This window comes from Haliotis asinina, chromosome 8, assembly GCF_037392515.1.
Source record: "Haliotis asinina isolate JCU_RB_2024 chromosome 8, JCU_Hal_asi_v2, whole genome shotgun sequence".
NCBI lineage: Eukaryota > Metazoa > Mollusca > Gastropoda > Lepetellida > Haliotidae > Haliotis > Haliotis asinina.
In genome coordinates, this window is record NC_090287.1 from 35,517,042 (window position 1) to 35,536,090 (window position 19,049).

The 19,049-nt window shown below is 38.8% G+C and overlaps 2 protein-coding genes across 2 annotated transcripts in view; both read right to left on the bottom strand.

The window, feature by feature from the left end:
• Nucleotides 1-1,949: 1,949 nt before the first annotated feature.
• LOC137294576 (long-chain-fatty-acid--CoA ligase-like) lies at nucleotides 1,950-3,559 on the bottom strand. The gene has a single exon (XM_067825621.1). The coding sequence runs from the start codon at nucleotides 3,555-3,557 to the stop codon at nucleotides 1,950-1,952; it is 1,608 nt and encodes a 535-aa protein (XP_067681722.1). The 5' UTR covers nucleotides 3,558-3,559.
• A 3,497-nt stretch (nucleotides 3,560-7,056) lies between these two features.
• The window catches only part of LOC137293885 (DNA mismatch repair protein Mlh3-like), a 32,014-nt gene continuing 20,021 nt past the window's right edge, over nucleotides 7,057-19,049 (bottom strand). The window contains exons 5-15 of the mRNA XM_067824668.1: nucleotides 15,990-16,151; nucleotides 14,469-14,536; nucleotides 12,984-13,088; nucleotides 12,108-12,177; nucleotides 11,781-11,852; nucleotides 10,989-11,123; nucleotides 9,857-9,987; nucleotides 9,511-9,534; nucleotides 8,887-8,965; nucleotides 8,513-8,670; nucleotides 7,057-7,357 (exon numbers count right to left, since the gene is read on the bottom strand). Coding sequence (XP_067680769.1) covers nucleotides 7,301-7,357; nucleotides 8,513-8,670; nucleotides 8,887-8,965; nucleotides 9,511-9,534; nucleotides 9,857-9,987; nucleotides 10,989-11,123; nucleotides 11,781-11,852; nucleotides 12,108-12,177; nucleotides 12,984-13,088; nucleotides 14,469-14,536; nucleotides 15,990-16,151 — 1,061 coding nt within the window. The 3' untranslated portion in view covers nucleotides 7,057-7,300. The remainder of the gene's footprint in view (nucleotides 7,358-8,512; nucleotides 8,671-8,886; nucleotides 8,966-9,510; nucleotides 9,535-9,856; nucleotides 9,988-10,988; nucleotides 11,124-11,780; nucleotides 11,853-12,107; nucleotides 12,178-12,983; nucleotides 13,089-14,468; nucleotides 14,537-15,989; nucleotides 16,152-19,049) is intronic.

Consider the following 19,049-nt stretch of genomic DNA (forward strand, 5'->3'; position numbering starts at 1 on the left):
TAACATTGCAATATTTGTTTAGGTGGGGCCGTCGTATTAATAATTGTCATCGCTGGTGTCATCTCCGTTCGAAAGCACAGGGCCAACAGGGTTACCAACTCTCAAACTCAGGTATCAGTTCTTGTCTGCTTATATATGTAGTTACAACATTTGAATTATACCATGATGCCAGATGTACGCACACTCCTTTAAGTTTAAATATTGGTGCATTATAGTTTGATTACACGTGCACACATACGTTACTTTTAATAATCATGAGATTTGGTATGAACCATGTTTCTCTTGTGATAACACCTAAGTGTGTGATAACACCTATGTGTGTGATAACACCTAAGTGTGTGATAACACCTAAGTGTGTGATAACACCTAAGTGTGTGATAACACCTATGAACATTTACGTAGGACATGCTCAGTCTGTTCGCAAACACCGGACGTCAGTTAACTGTAATACTGTGCTTCAGCTATTTTGCTTCACGCAAGAATGCATCTATTTTACAATTCATAATCGAGACCGACATACATTTTTGTTCTTCCTTCAGCCAAACGAGGACAAAGAAGACCAAAGGCCAGGAAACACATCCACTTCACCTCCCCCACCACCGCCACCACCCCCTAAACCGCCGGGGTTGTTGAAGCCAGACGCACCCTGATACTACGTTCGATCTGTGGTTTGCTAATCTAAGACTGCTTCTTGATAAAGCGGCAGTGCTAAAAGGCAAATGTAACTGTTATCATGATGCTATTTTTTCTCCAATGTTTAATGTCACACGAGCTTGAAGGAAGACCCTAGGCTTTTACAAACGTATTCGTTATTTTAAAAAAATAATTTAAATGATTTTAAAATTACATAGATATAGTATTTCACGAAACTTGATTTGGTGCATCTAAGTATTTTTATTAGATACTAGAGGGTCGGTGGGGTAGCCCATTGGTCAAAGCGTTCGCTCGCCACGCAGAAGATCCCGGTTCGAATCCCCACATGAGTACAGTGTGTGAAGTCCACTTCAGGTGTCACCCGACGTGATATTGCCAGAAAATTGCTAAACGTGGCGTAAACCTATACTCGTCCATTATTAGATTTTAGACTGCACGCTGCAAGAGGATATCTAAGAGTCTCGGTCTGTGTTATATGGTTGTTGTCTTGCGTGGTCAGATGACAGGCAGATTTGTAAGATAAGCTCACAGATGGTGACAAATGTTCTTTTGTAACACGGAACTTTAAGTGCCTGTATCATTCAAAATATGCAAACTATATTTAAGTAAAAAAACCAAATGTCTATATTCCTTTATTAAATTTTAAGTGATTTATACAGATTCACAAGCACGCCGCACTTAAGAATATGTCACTTACAAATTCAACAAAATACGGCACGGTTTGCTGATCAGTATGATTGAATGTATTTTTTTTTTCATGTTACCCGCCCTGATACTTTGTGTAGTATGCTATCAGTCACCAAGGCAATGCAATATCATATCTATCCGAAACAAATCTGTACAATTTTGCTTGAATAAATAAACATATATAAGCTAGTAATTTTTTAGTAAGTTTCAGAACTTATAAATGATATAGGTTGCTTTTGACTTTCGGTTGTGATATTATGTGCCTAGCGAAAAACAGGATCGGATAGTCAGGGTCGATGACCCAGTACTCACATGTCTGACTGATGTTCATGCTGTTGATCCCCCGACAGTCTGGTCGGGATTCGATTATTTACACACCATCGCCATACAGCTGGAATATTCCCGAGTGCGGCTAAACAACACACAAAACCAAAACCCGACAAAACTAAACCTATATGGCATACTAAACGTCAAATATATGCATGTCGCTTGCACAATTCACCTCCAGCTTCAAAAGAACTGTGGTATATAAGTGTATATATGGACAAAAACACAAATGCCGATAACAGTAAAGTTACAGTCATTCCTATGAATCAGATCAACACGGTTCAGCAAAAGTTATCTATTTCCCTTATGGCTATCTCTCTTAAGGCCTTCTTGTCAACCTTACCAGTATTGTTGCAAGGAAAGGCCTTCAGTATTATGAAATATCTGGGTGTAACGGGAACATCACTGGAAGCAGATTGTCGGAAGAGATCATCACAGACGGTACGGACGTCCTGGATGAGGACATCTGGACGACTGGGAATAATACATGCACATATCTCGTTCACGTACACGTCGTCGGGCACGGGCACAACCATGACGTCGTGTATCAGTGACGACTTCAACATCTGCGTCTCAAGCCAGAATGGATAGACCTTAATTACTCCTTTCATGATTAAATCTGACTTTCGACCTTGAACAAAAACGTTGCCATCGGCATTCTTGAACCCAATGTCATCCATCATGTACCAACCGTCATCTGAGAAAGCCTTTCGTGTTGTTGCTGGGTCCTTGAAGTATTCGCTGAAGCATCCGTTAGATTTTATAATGAGCTGGCCATGTGTTCCGTTTTCAACCGGTTGGAGATTGTCGTCGACGACAAGCAGTTGACAGCCTTCGCGAACCTTCCCAACGTTGAAGTCCACCAGCTGCTCTGGAGCGATGTAGCGCTGGTGACAGCAGACACCAGCTTCTGAAGACCCATAGGCAACACCTAGTTCCCGGCACAGCTTTCCTATTGCAGGAGCAATGTTGGTCTTGACGCATTGTCCTGCTGTCAGGATGATGTCCATCATCCAGTCTGTGTCTGAATGTAGGTGATCCCTGGTTAACAGTGACAGTACAAATGGCGGGGTAGCGAACATAGTATTGATCTTCTCACGACAGATTAGGTTCCAAATGAATTCTGTGTTATCCTTCGGTGTTTGAAACCTCTCGTCCAGTAGAAACTGTGTTGCTGGTCCTTCCAAACAGAAGAAGGGAAATCCTCCAGACCAACCAAGAGGTCTGTCTCGGTATATGGTCTTTTCACAATTAAGATTAAGCATGTTGACATAAGCCTGGCTGAATCTGAAGAGTCGTTCGTGAGTTGTAGACACCAGTTTTGAAAACCCTGTTGAGCCCGATGTGTGTAAGATTGTGGCCAGGTCTGACGGTTCGATTGGAATGTCGACTGGGTGCGGGTCTTGTTTTCTGAGAGAGTCAATAAATTCATTATCTCCGTGTATGAATATAACTGTTCTGAGATTAGGTAATACGTTTGATTGGATTCCATTGTTTGGACACAGATGAACCTTCTGCTGTACGACCTGCCAGATTGCGGATTCAGGATTTACCACGAGGACCTTGCTTTCGCTTTCCTGTAGATTGTACAGGATATCACTCCCGTCAGACAGCACAGTGATCCCTGGAATGGTGATTGCTCCTGCAGCCATCACACCAAAGTCACACACAACTCTCTCGGGGCAGTTGGGTAGCGTGGAGCAGACAACATCTCCCTTCTTTACGCCCAGCTTCTGAAGGCGACTTGCGAACTTACCCGCGAGTGTTGTCACATCATTAAACGTCATCACTGTTCTTGGCTGCAGGGGATGTTCAAAGATAAATGCCGGTTTATTTGGATATTTCTGGGTCCAGAATTTAAGACGTGCAGGTACCGTTAACACATCCATGTTTGTAGCCTGAGAATAAACAATATGGACATTTAATAATATTGACACATTCTTATCCCTTGCTTAAATGACATTTTAGAAGCTTGTGATGAAAAGGAGCACCTTTATTGGACACACAACTTCTTGATTGCAGTAGACGCGAAAGACAATATCTTGGAGCTACGGAAACCTCAGTTAACCTTAGTGGTGTTCGATTAAAAGAAATAATCCAAGACTGGTCGCAGAGACAAAACGACCAAGCAAACCACATTTTCTCATAATCGAACACAAACGATTTTGCGACGTCTGTTTAATGTTTGAAACACTTGACGATGTTAATATCCAAGATGTTGTCAGGGCGAGAAAATGTGTTTTATTCTTGGAAAAGTCACTTCCCTTACTGGAAAGTTTTATGTTAATGATATATTAGTCAACACTATAAAGTAGCACGTTGCATGATTCATTAACGGATGAGAAATTTTCTAATGAATTTTGTGCAGTTTCTAAATAAAACAGTGAACCACGTTATTCTTTATACTTTAATTTCTGCAATCACAACCTGAAAAGAAAAATCTGAAGAAGACGCTGCCCATCAATAAAAAAGTGTCCCTCTACATTTTTATGCCTATATGACCTTATGGAACAAAAAGTAACTGATGATATAAATGTATTGTTTTTAAACCATGGACGGAGTTGTGACAACTCAGGGCTTACCTCTTGTGTCAAGTCGCCGTGTCCGACAACGTGGAAACGCGTTGCATTCATGAACACGAATCAACATTACACTACGGAGTAGCTGTGACAGCACTGGCCCCACAAAACATGCCATGTCACATGGCTGGACATATATACCTGTGTCGAAAGAATAAACGCGTACATTCACAAACACACTCCACTGTCCTGTTACCTACGTTATCATTGATATGTGATGGAGCACGGAATGGTCTACTCTGAAAGCAGTTTAATCAATGCATATGCAGGGCGGTTGGGTAGCCTAGTGGTTAAAGCGTTCGTTCGTCACGCCAAGGAACGTGGTTTTATTCCCTACGCGGGTACAATGTCTGATATTAGTAAAAGCGGGATGAAATCATACTCATCCATAGACGATATACGGGATGTTTAACCGCATCTACTTGGAGCGACATATTTTGTCTTTTAAGACGTAGAAAGAGTGAGATTAGTTTTACGCCGCAAGCAAGAATATTCCAGCCATATGACTGCGGTCTGTAAATAATCCAGTCTGGACCTGACAGTCCAGTGATCAACATCATGAACATCGATCTACTCAATTGGGAACCGATGAAGCGTTGACGTAGAAGGAACATCGTGGAAGGAGGTATTTCAGTTTTATGCAAAATACGCTTGAGTAGTCTATAAACCATGACATGAGAACTGGACATTAGCTGAATGAGAGTGGGTGTGTAAGGTTTTACCAACACTGTTCAAAGGATTATATTAAATAAATATAAACATTATATTAAATACATATCTTATCTGAAACAAACCACTGTGAAGCGTTTTACTATGTCACTATGCCACAATAAATCATTTATCAGATCACTTATTATGAATATTTTAGACTGTGCCAGTATTTCGCTTGCGTGGTTTACAAGTACAGTGTTTGCTGGAGATCTTTTTGGTGGCGCTTCCTTGTTGCTTATGGAACAATAATAGGCGGAGACGACGCTCAGACGTTGGTTATCGGATGTTGGCATCCGGAAGTGCCATACACGATTAAAAGTTTTCGTGAACAGCAGGTGGTTATGTTATTATTGTACGGGTATGCATTAGTAACAATAGAAAGAACGACTTACTCATGTACATATGCACAAGTATGCTTCCTTTAGTGATCTTTTTATTATAGTATTTTATATTAACATTTTTTGTATAGCGCCAATATTCAACTCATTTGCTCGAAAGCACGTTTATTTTCCCTCGATCGCTAGATGTCAAACTCAAACGACACATCGTATTATCAATATCAACTCCCTGCAAATATAATATCTCAAGTCTGTAGTAAGGGTGTGTTGACACGGAGGTACATACCTTGAGTGCAGTTTTACCTTTGCTCTATGAGAAGCATTTGGAACTGTTTACAGATAATCACTGACAAAATTAACTGTTACCCACTGTCTTTCATTTTTCTAGATTATTTAATGCTTTATGAGCATGCAGTTTATCAGCAAACATGTTTGAATGTTGTATCGAGATTTTGAAGGATCTCAACCCTCTGCGCTCTTTGAAAAAAGGCTGTAAAATAAAAGGCTGTAAATGCTAGAATAGTTCTCGATATAATTAGGAAATCTTGACCGGTAAAGTTATAGTCACGCCGTCTTATGGTCACCTTCAATCTTAATGAGAAAGAGATGAGAAATTTCAAGTCCTCTGCCAAAACAATCAGCTGGAAGTAGATGCTAAATTACGCCCGCTGGATGCCTACTCTCAAATTTGAGTTTATTAATAACTGCAAAGAAAGACTGAGTATGTTGTTCACCATAACCTGAAAATGGTGTCTAACTGACAGGTTACGTGCATTTTAAATTAATACAGTATTGTGTTGATTGTCCTGAAGTTTGTTTTCATAACGGTATAAGCATTAATGCACAGACTCATTACAGATCATCATGTCACAGGATGTTAAACTTGGAATTATGAAAAACTGATGGTTAAAATGGTTCTGTTGCTTAAAGTGCTACAGCCCACCCTCCTTCAACTTCCATAAACCCATGATCCTGGGTTCAAATCCCAAAACCTTCCTGGTCCTGTTCCATGTATGTCTGCACCACAGCTGAGCTGGCAGGTTTAATGAAGGTCAAGGTCAATATTTTTGGTCACACTGGACGTTCACATCAACTTCACATGCACTGACATAACAGAAATGCACTCCAAGGAAGTATTAGGAACACACTCACTCTTGATTGTGACTGAAAGCCATTTTAAGGCCCAGACATCAATATTCCAGAATGGAACCACGAAGGTTTGATGGCTGTGGGACTCAGGCTTAAGGGAAAAGATCATACAGATAAATTAACAAGTCTGAAACCTTCAAAAACAATATATGTAACACCTCCTTCAATCTCTTAACATTACTGTTTACCGAAGAAGTGGAATTGACTTATGATGGAAGCCTTCTGATTTAAACACTCAACTTCCCAGTGTAGACACCTGATTGGATAAAAAGTCAGGAAAGGGAGGTAATAAAATTATCAGTCACAGACATAAATATCAGTTCTTATGACAAACATGCATATTTTCTGCCCTGTGCCCATTCAGATAACATATTTCATATTAACAACACCTGTTGACCCAATTCATGTTTCGTTTTCAATAAATTCCTTTAGAAATGAATTTTTCAACAAAATCTCATGTATGATGAGAAAATGGAAAATCTATGGAAAATGAAATATCATGAGTAATCGTCTAATTCCCTTCACCAGCATAGATGGTCACCGAAAAAGCAAGGAGCAATGGGTGCAGCATGATATCATTTGATTCTGAATTACATGGATGACAAATTCAGTCCTGTGTATAGTTTCTTTAATGAGAAGTGCATTCATAAAAATCATAATGCATTTTCATAGCTTATCACAGAGTTCTAGTAATCATCAGGCCGTCGTTAGATTCCGGTGATGTGAATGAAAAATCAAATCACTAACACTGAACAAAGGTAAAAATAAATGCTCAAAATAGTTATCACAGATTGATTGCAGCAAACTTATTTTTGCAAGATAAAATTAATATCAAATAATCAAGTCTTCATGAGTTCATTGATTGATGGAGAGATGCTTGGATATTTTCCACAAGCTTGGACGTTTGGTTTTCTGAAACAAGATAAAATATGCATTAAACAATGATAGAAGTGCAAATGATGATAAATTTTGAATATGTTGATTTCAACATAAATAAGGTCAGTAAGGCAAGAAGCGATTGATTGAATATTTATTCAGGCTTTGACCTAGAGAACAACTTTGACCCTTTATATAGCTCACTCATTTCTCACAATGATTTACCTGGTGGTTGTAGTTAGTGAGGGAGTGATTTTTTTAATGCTGCATCTAGCAATGTTACAGCAATATTCCAGCAATGTTACAGCAATATACCAGCAATATTCCAGCAATGTTACAGCAATGTTACAGCAATATTCCAGCAATGCTACAGCAATATTCCAGCAATGTTACAGCAATGTTCCAGCAATGTTACAGCAATATTCCAGCAATGTTACAGCAATATTCCAGCAATGTTACAGCAATGTTCCAGCAATGTTACAGCAATATTCCAGTAATATTCCAGCAATATTCCAGTAATATTCCAGCAATATTCCAGCAATGTTACAGCAATATTCCAGCAATGTTCCAGCAATGTTACAGCAATATTCCAGCAATGTTACAGCAATGTTACAGCAATGTTCCAGCAATATTCCAGCAATGTTACAGCAATATTACAGCAATGTTCCAGCAATGTTCCAGTAATATTCCAGCAATGTTACAGAATGTTACAGCAATATTCCAGCGATATTCCAGCAATGTTACAGCAATATTCCAGCAATGTTCCAGCAATATTCCAGCAATGTTACAGCAATGTTACAGCAATGTTCCAGCAATGTTACAGCAATATTCCAGCAATATAGGCAGTGGTTTGGAAGTCTTGCTGTGTGTGAATGAAACTGGAATATTCATGCATACCAAGTGGAGAGAGATCTATTGTCAAACAATGAAAAACAATTGTAAACTGAAATCAGGTATCCCATGCTTTGACAATAAGGTTTCTGTATGCCTTCAGAACCTCTTCCAAATATGACACTAGTAGAGGCTTACACCGGACTACCTGGTGTGGACTAACAGGAAACTGCTCATTGTACATGCTTACACAGATTGAGTACATTACTCCAGACTGAGTGTAGGCTTACACAGGCCTATTTCTAGTGAGGCTTTCACATGATTCTTCTGTAGACTGAACAACATCATATATAGACTTACCTCTGGTGGAACTTTAGCATGAAGCTGCTGAAGGCTGAGCAAAGGCATGACAGATGGCCGACCATGCGCACATTGGAACGGAAGGTCACACTCTGCCAGAGACTCTAGAAGCTCTCTACACTGGGACAAAGTCAAACTGTCTCCAAACTTAATAGCCCCTGTAATGGTATACAATACAGGTTTAGTAATAACTTTGACTGAAACTATTTAGAGACGTAATACATAAGCCTTAGCACTGATTATGGTATGAGTTCTATTACTGAAAAATATTTTGAACTTAGGTAACTTGGTGAATGCTCTGCACAGGTTTCAGTCTCCAAAATTTATCAACAACCACAATGATAAATGATTAATATCCCCAATGGTGATCTTACCATGACAGGCCTGAGAGCACAGCACCTTGTGAATGGTTTGTGGCAGCCGATTTCTAGCTCCTCTTGTTATCTTCAGCACCTATCAATGAAAACCTTGGTTGAGCAATGATGTGAATGCTGCTGCTAGCGACATCTAAGATGTTTAGTTCGCAACTTCTCAAGGGTGGGCCTGGCAAACATGTGATTGATACCATAACCAACAACCATGACACTATCAGCCAGACAAACACTCATCCTCCTGTCATGAAGATCCATGTTAGAATTGGTCTTTAGTAGCCCATGCTTGTCATAAGAGGCGACTAACAGGATCTGGTGGTCAGGCTCCCTGACTTGGTTGACCTTTGTACCCCTATTGAGTAAATGAATGCTCATGCTGTTGATCACTGGATTGTTTGTTCCACACTTGATTACTTGCAGACCACCGCCACATAGCTGAAAAAATGCTGAGAGCGGCGTGAACCTAAACTCACTCACTCTTTCAGTTTGTTCATTGTTTAATGATGAGGAAACATTCTGTCTATATGAATTATCATCTTTTACAAGCACTGGGCAACTATGGATCTAAACTGTTCTGGAAACCTTTCCCCAAATGTGGTTGAATATAGCAACAAAATACCCTCTTACCTCAAGGTGGTCTTTGATTAGAGTCTGAAATACAAAAAAGGGGACATTATATAAATATTTCTCAAACACAATGTCAATCTTTACATTCATAACGGATTGTCCCAAAATGTGACACATATTCATGACTCTCTCTGTTATAGATTGAATGGTTCATGCTTTAACCAAGTGATGCTTTAACCACAATATCACAATGATATGTAAGGACTACAATTTCAACTTTAACATAAGTAACCAAAAATTCTTAAGTCACAATCTACAATAGCAATATCCATGTACTGAATTTTTCTATACTTGATACCAAAAGAAAATATTCAAATCAGGCAAAATCCTGACATAGTATATCAACCTCTACAATATCCATGACAACCGACTCCCTGCCTCTGCGCACTTCATTTGCCTCCCTCTCAACCAGACATGCAGGGATAGAGTGGATGTTGAGTGAATATCGGGATGAGCCGTTGATGGTAAATGTTACACCTGAATTACACACAGATAAAATGTCATACTAGTGCATTTGGATTTCATGCATTAAAGAGATGTCATGGTGGAAGACTTTTGAATTTGAGGAGCATGCTGTGTCTCTCCTATGACACCTTGTTCAATACAAAAGGTACAATTGCTGTATGTATAACATACCCTTTACATGACACCAACTGGTTTTATGCCACTTTTAGCAATATTCCAGCAATATCATGGCAGGAACACCAGGGCCTAGATTTTCGAAGATCTCTTAGCACTAAGATAGTCGTAAGTCAATATTAATGTATGGCTCTTATGAATGATGACCTTAGCGCTAAGTGAGCTAAAAAATCTGGGCCCTGGTAGCTAAGACAGTCCACTGATCATAATCAAAACATCATACCAACTCTGTGAGGTTTTTGCAGAATTTTCATCCTAATAATGAAAAAGCTGTTTAACAAGCTATCATTAAAATATTGACACAGGTCACTGTTTAGTAATAGGGAGGAATGCAGAGAAAGGCACAGTCAGGTGTTCAAGAAACCCGTGCACATGTGCCAAGAAAGTTATTTATTCATTAACCTGTGCTGTGCTGTCTCCATGCTTTCTCACACACCTGGCTGTCCCTTTCTCTGCACTCTTCCCTCGTAACAAATAGTGAACTGCATCAATATTTTAATGAAGTTTGTTAAACAACTTTATTTATCCTAAGAAAAAAAAATCTGTAAAGCCTCACAGAGTTGGTATGATGTTTTGATTATGATCAGCATTTCATTACATTATGTACATTATGTTTATTTGTTTTGGAGCTAGATTGCAATTCATCAGTCCCCTTTCAGCCAAATAGACTATAGTGCAAGAATATACCTATACTTCCATGGGAGAGTAATAAAATCAACTATGTCACTGACCCCAGACTCTCCTACCCTTGAATACATATGACATGATAAAGCATTCTTGTCTCCCTGAGCAAATTCTTAATACTTATTACAGTGAATATGAATAGTGCAAGAATATACCTATCCGCTTGAATTCATCCCTGAAAGATTTTATCAGGCGAACATTCTCCTCTGTAAAGGTCAAGGTCCTAGGAGGCGAAACCTGGCTGGATTTGATTGAGCAGTCAGTCACATCATCACTGTTTACATAGATATCTGCAAATATTACATCCATTAAATGAGCAAGTGAGTTAAGTTTTACACAATTTTGAGCAACATTCCAGTAATATCATAATGGGGGACTCCAGAAATGGGCTTCACACATAGTGCCCATTTGGGGAATTGAACCCTGGTCTTCACCATGACCACATGTATCACTTGGCTACCTCACTACCCCTGAACAGCACCAAAACTTTAACTCAATAGCTTCATTAATCAAAGGTATTCAGCAGAGCCCTGATGGTCCAGACATTAACATTGATTAAAGAGAATATTTCAAAAAACACATTTACATAGTGCCCTTTTTTCCCATTTATCTGGAAATCCATATAATTTTACTGGAACCAGTACTGTTCAGGGCCCCATTCCTCAAAGCGATCGTAGTCAGTCATAAGCCTATTATAAAGTCTATGTTAAAGAGTTATGATCACCTTAAGGTTACAATCACTTTGAGTAACAGAGCCAAGACTGACAAGGTTTCACAGCAGAACATTAAATAACATTACTTCAAAAGGTACATCCATGCTTGGTCCATTTTAAAGAATTCACTTTTATCAGAGAAACTGAACTAGTCAGTGGGTTCACATCAGTTAAAAACTGATACAACAAGCTTCTCATACATAAATTTTCAAAGGGAAGTAACTCCTTCCTCACCTTCTGTCAGCTGTTCAAGACGTACTCTTTCATGAGCTGCATGTTGGTCGAACAACACAATAAGATCAGGAGCTGAAAGCAAGTGTAAAAACCGACCATCACAGGGAAATAGCTCTTAGATACATTGCTGCAGAGTGAAAATCTTTTCTGAAGAGGTGATTAATTAACATCACCTGTCATTGCAACATATAACTTGCCAAGTTTTGCTGCGTAACAGGTCCTTTTAGGGCAAATCACTGACAGTTAGGGCCTTTCCAATGCTCAAAAGAATCTGTGGCATTCTGTTGTAAAAACCCGGCAAACAGAAACATATCAAGTAAAACAAACCTTTTGAAGTATTCGGTTCTTCAGTCTGGAGAACACAGGCAATAAACTTGTTGTCCACTTGCCCCAGGACCTTAAACATATAAGAGAAAACAAACTTCATGAAAACCATCTAAGCAAACCATTAATATAGTAAGTTACTCAAACTTTCAGATTTTTATAGGGGTTAGACTCAATTTACAGTACTAGAAAGTGTGATTTAGGTTCCATCAACACCATTTCTTTGTCTGTTCTTTCAAACTGAAAGACACCCAATAGTTTTAGAAGGTTATGCTAACCTTGTAAATGTCTAAGGGAGTTGAGAATGAAATTCAAGTGCACACTGATCCACCGACTCTGGTGTCAACTCTTTGGGCATACTGTTGCATAGAATCTTGGGCCTTCTCATAACTCATGTTATAAGATACATATCATACTAATTAATCATTAGTTATTACACCCTCACATTATTACACACTGAGTGCGACATTTTGAACTAATTACACCATGACGTGAAGCAGGCCCTTGCTTTAACTAAACTGAAATTACTTCACTCAATGTACCAGCAAGTACCCAAGATAATGATTTTGGAAAGTCCCCCCAAAATAGTTACTATTTGGCATTTCCTTAGGCAAGAAGTGTAAGCCCATTCAAACTCTCCATATATGAGCTCATTGATGTAAAGTACTAGACCAAATGTGCACCATTTTAAAAAAGTACTAAAACATAGGAGGTTTTCAACATCATTGTTCAAAAGCATGATTCAAAATAGATGAAAAAATCAACATTCCGTATCTCGTATGATTAAAGTCAGTTTTCTTGTACACTGCAATTTGAACAATGGACACGGTTGAGATAATTTAACATCTAGTTCGGTGAGAACTCAGACTAGTGTTTTACCTGGAAGTTCTTCAGCATGGTCTTAGTAAACTTGGTAGGGTAGAGAGACTTGAAGGACCTTGTGGCTGCTTTACTTGAGTGTATAACCTCAGCGCTGACACACGACTGAAAGGAAAACACCGCCTGTTGTGTCTGTTTGTCATGTCACATGTTTAACACCGTGTTATATTCCACTTCAAACTGACTGATATTAGTAGGGTTCAAACGATGCAATCCAATAGTAGTGTTCCGATTATTTCAATCATCGAATGAAAGAAAGACTAAGAGAAAACATTGATTGTAAAACTTTTTTTTTTGACTAATCAGTATTTATTGTTTCAGCATAACACACTTGAATGAAGCAAGCTAACCATTAAATTTGACGAGCATTCATTCATTCAAGAGCAGAAAGCTATGCGCATTGTATTCATAGTTTCACATTCATCACTACAGTATTTTAAGCCAGCACTGTCATGTGAACTACGAGACACTAAGTACCCTAAAACTAGTAAACTGAAGTACCATATTTCCTCTAATAAGCACTGGCAGCACACTGACAGTATACAGTAAATAGACACAGTAAGTGCAAAAGTGCCAGACCCCTAATAACCACCAGATCTGGAACTCCATTGAAAGAATAAGCACCTGGGTGCTTATTAGAGGAGATATGCTACTTCTTGAGTGATTGAGTGAGTGAGCTGAGTTTAAGGCCACTTCAAATAGTATGAAACTTTTTTATGGTGGAAGTGATGCAGGTCTATGAGAATTCTCACTTCGGTGAAACTCAAGCATGCTTATGGCACTGACAAATCGAGTGAGTGAGTGAGTAAATGAGTGAGTGGGTGAGGTGAGTTTAGTTTCACATCGCTTTTAGTAATATTCCAGCAATACATCAGTGGGTACACCAGAAATGGGCTTCACACGTTGTACCCATGTGGGTAATCAAACCTGGCTTTCGACATGACAAGTGAACACTCTAACAACTAGGCTACCCCACCACCCAAACAAACCTGGTAACATAATCAGGTTGAACCACACTTTGAATCAACAATTCCTGGCATGCCCAAGGGAAGCAACTCATCCACTTATTTCTCCACTTTGTTTTAAGAGGGGAGAGGATAAGTGAGTGAGTGAGTGAGTGAGTGAGTGAGTGAGTGAGTGAGTGAGTGAGTGAGTGAGTTTAGTTTTGTGTCGCTCTCAGCAACATTCCAGAAACACCACGGCAGGGGACATAAGAAATTAGCTTCAAACAATGTATGTTGAGATCTTTGGCATGATGAATGAATGCTTTATCCACTACCCCACCAAACAAATGAGGAGAGTGAGGGTTGATAGAAGCACTATATGATATATACATGATAATACAACCAAGCAAGTCATCTGATGAATAATGAAACCTTTGCAACTCCTACTTATACTAGGATGGAATTCAGGATGGGTTTAGCTATTTTGAAGGACAAGTCAAAGATCCCTGACCCACAATATAATTGTACAACACTGTCTCACCTTCTGTGGAATTTCCATCACAGGGTTATTCCAAGAAGAAAATAGATCCTCCAGTGAATGTGGCTCATCTGAAAGAAACACAACTGACATGAACAAACACCTGTAACACAGAAAGTCACGATAGGATTACTGTCGAGTGAATCCTGAGGAAACTTCAAATGACAAATGAAACTGAAAGATAAGTAGGTACTTGAACCAACTTGATGTTAGCATTCTAGAACAATTTGGTTTCATATATACTCTCCTCTTGGGAAGTTTTCACAAAAGGAAAGCACCACAGAGCACATTTCCTTGATAGTATTTCTAAATATATTGAAACAAAACATCTCACTGTTCCTTTCATTTGATGGGAAATATTTACGGTAAGCTTCTTTCCATGTTTAATTTATTACATGCCTGTTTGTGTTCATTTTGTTGCTCATTTATTTCAATCATGTGTCAATGTTCAGTATTAATCATAAAGATCAAGGGATCCTTTTCAAGACATTATTCTTAAATATTTCTTATCACATGTATAACGTCAAACCCTTCCGAGAACTGGAAACTCCATGAAATAACTCATTTTATGATTACTCTGTGACGCACTGATGATTGAAATCTGCAAAGACAGGATGTGTATTTTGTCAGGTGCTCCAAACTGACTGGCTAAATAGAATATGACCTCCTGAGAAAGACTTTTAAGCCCTAGATAGAGTCGCACTTTGAATCAGAACACAGATAACATAATTATAACTATATGACATCACCTAGACACAGAAGGCAACATGATGCTGTCATCAGGATTGTTAAAAGATGCTATTCAGCTGCATGCATACATACAGATATTTGTTGTAGAAAAAGTAATAGGCAGCCTTTAGCACTGCATTGCAATGTTTATAAAACCTACATGAACACATGCAGAAGACAACATGATGCTGTCATCAGGATTGTTAAAAGATGCTATTCAGCTGCATGCATACATACAGATATTTGTTGTAGAAAAAGTAATAGGCAGCCTTTAGCACTGCATTGCAATGTTTCTAAAACCTACATGAACACATGCACATATATTACAACACAGTTATATATGTCTTTCCACTGACATATAAATAGTACCATAACATAAAGGACAATTAATAGTACCTTACATCACATATAAATGTCCTTTTCTGATAGGCTAAGCGCTCTTCTATTATTTTTAATGTTCCCCACTTAAAAGTGAAATACATTTCAATGTATGTTGTTCACTAACCCCTCAAGGCCCATGGGGTGATGTATCCTTGATGTTTGTTTATGTTCCCTGAGCCCTTCATGACCAGTGAACACTTTATATGACTCTGATGGGAGATGAGACTTTTAGAAGGTTCTTTCCAATACAAGCCGGTCCAGTTGATTTCAAATCAATCCTTGTACAGAAAACAAAACAGACAGGCTCACTGCCAGACACAGCAGCTGGGATAGTGTGAAGTGTTCTAACATGACTGAACCAAAATATTCTGCTGATGTTAATACGCTTAGAGTATGTTTGTTGACAAGCCTCACCTTGTTCTGACTGGTCCTTTCCACCTGATGGGGGTTGTCTCCACTTGACCTGATCATCACTGGATTCTGCCACCAGATGGCAGTTCAACAAGTTCTGTAGCTTCTGCCTACCAGCTGGTGACAGAGGTATAGGGTCATCTTTCACTATCAAAGTGCCTCCTCCTGCAAATGATAAAATTGGTGTATAAATTACATGGACTGAGAGATGGAGTGTGCTGCTGAAGTATGAAGCCCCTCGCGGCATCAATGCCATCACTGCAGCAGTCAGCTCTAAAGCAGAGGAAGCAGTCATATGGGTTAGAATTGATCTTCAGATGCTACTGATGGGATCAAGTGGTAATGCTTGCTTACCTGGTTGACATGTAGTCATATCCTATTTGCATAGGTTGAAACGCATGCTTTTGATCACAGGATTGTGTGATCTAGACTCAATTATTTAAAGGTAACATTTAGATGTTTGGGATATTTGACCAGCAGGGATAGACAATAACCTTGTCAGTATACATGTTTAAACAATGCTAACAAAAGAATCTCTAATTTGTTCGAAATTCTACCAGACATTTAGACACCTTTGTAAAGCTGAAAATGACTCAGACCTTACTTTATAAGATGCATGCTACAATTATTTCAAACAGGGGTCCTTATTAGGGAGTTACATGCATTAAATATTGTAATGTGAATGCTAACATATGACAATTTTACAAAGTGAAATAAAATATATTTATTATGCATAGAAACATTCATGCCTGCCCAGCTTGCTCTAGTCTGTCGTACAGACCCTGAAGTATATATATCCAAGAAAGCCCATGCAGGTCTAGAAAATATGGCAAGTTTAGACTTCCATAGCTTCAGGGTCACTGAAAATGAAGAAAGTCTCATGGCTTAATATTTCATTATATTATTTTTTTTCACTTTGAACGTTTTTTCAGTACAACAGTTCATTTCAGAGACTAGCTGTTAGTTTAAGCTTGCTCATTCAATGAATTTGAGTCACACAAATTAATAATGTGTCTTTTCATTGCAGATTTACTTGACAGCAATTACTGATCTGGAGTAAAAGTCACAAAGAGTATCATTTAAGTCATCTAAATACTAGTCCAAAGTCACCAAAGCCAAGTGAGTTTGTTCAAAATGGCCTCTGTTCACACAGCAGAAAATGGGTACCCAGTGGGATACATCAAGTGGCTGTTAACCTTCTCGAGCCTCACAGGCAGCTTGGCAATAATGACAATCATGTTATACACACTTAGAGTGTATCCTAATAGGTGCCCTCTTCTCATTATATGTTCACTTTGTGTCCATATTTTCATTCAACATACAGTATTTGTTTAACCATTTCACTGTGAAAATTGATTACATCTGAGTATTCCTGTCACACCTGAATAAATTCTACAACAAGTTCCATATAGTCTCTTACAGTTCACTCAAGCAAGTAGGATTTCAAACTAAGGTTGATTTCAGACTAAGCATTTAGATTCACTGCAGCATTTACTGAGAGCAGCAACTGTATGAAAACACCCACAGTGTGGTAAGATGATACATTTTTTTAATGGCCAACTGCAAACCATAACAGGTGGGTGAGCCATAATTGATCTGATAATTCCTGCATAGGCTCTGCCACGTGTCCCCTCAACCAAGACATTAACATGTTTACCGGACACAATTAACAACGGTTTTACATTACTGACATTGCAACTCTATTGACACATATTATGTGCTCATAAAATTTACATACAATTTTTAATGCTCTTACGCAGCATTAGGGCAGAAAAAAAACCCAGAAACATGTCTGCCTGCAACATACATATCAAAGCAATCTTCATTTGAGAGTATAGACTGTATCTAAAATTAGATCATCAGACAGGTAGCGGGGCCAGTCATTATTCGTAAAAATGTTGCCGAAATATCTTTAACCAAACGACTTTGTGTATGTACTCAAAAACTGCTAGCTTTAACACTGTACTGTACTGCTTGTATATCTATTCTGAATCTTGTATCCTGTATATCATGTATAAATGATTGGGACTTTTTACCTCCACACAATCCTTACAGCATACTCCCTCTTTTTGTCACAACCCTAGAAGGGGAATACCCTAGACAGTGCACTGCCATCTTTTTATCACTCCCTGTGTGAAGACAGGAAGACAGGATATAAACTGTTGAATGGGAATAAAGAACTCGACCCAGAAGCTAAATGTATCCAAAAGACATTACAAAAAGCCTGGGATGGGCTGGCGATCACAGTCACTATGTGCATGTGTGGGGAGAACCAGACACATGACAGACAGTCCTGTGCAAGCGTTCAAGTCCTTGAAGTCACATTTCCATGCTTCAAACAGTTCATTCTCTAGTTGGGAAAGCATCGCATCAGCTCCCCCGCTTCCAAAGGGTTGTAAGTGGCATCTTCAATTTATTTGCTCGGTGAAAGATCTGCATGTTGTAGATTATGCAAATAAGTACCTATCTCGTAGTGGTTATAGTTGTGTGGAGCTTGACAGCTATGGTGAAGCAGGAAAAACAGAGATAGAGCTTATTGATGAATTTACATCAAAGTCCTTATGGAATATCATCATTGCTTCCAAAAGCATCAGTGAAGATGGGTTGGGATATCAGATCGATCTAGCTGTTGATCATGCAAGAAAGGAAAACAAGAAAAATATCATAGTGATTTACACTGAGAACGGTGCTGTCCCAAAACGACTTCTTCCATTTAAAACTGTGAAGAGGCATAAGAGGGAGTGGCTGGCTCATCTTGTATCTATCATTGCAAAACCACCTGATGCATTCCTTATGGCAGAAGAAAGTCACAGAGATGAGAATCAGTTTGAAGTTGAACACAAGAGGAAATTAAAAATGAGACATGAAGTGAATCGTGCTTCTTCTGATGATCTCCAGCGTGCCAAGCGTCTGGAATTCCTTAAGAAAACACCTTTTTATGGAGACACTGAAGGAGCTCAGCTTCAGAGGGAAATGAGGTCACATATAAAGTACCCAATGATAAAAAAAAGGCCCAATGGAACAGGTGGTCAAAACATGCCAGCACATAACTTGAGGTCCTGT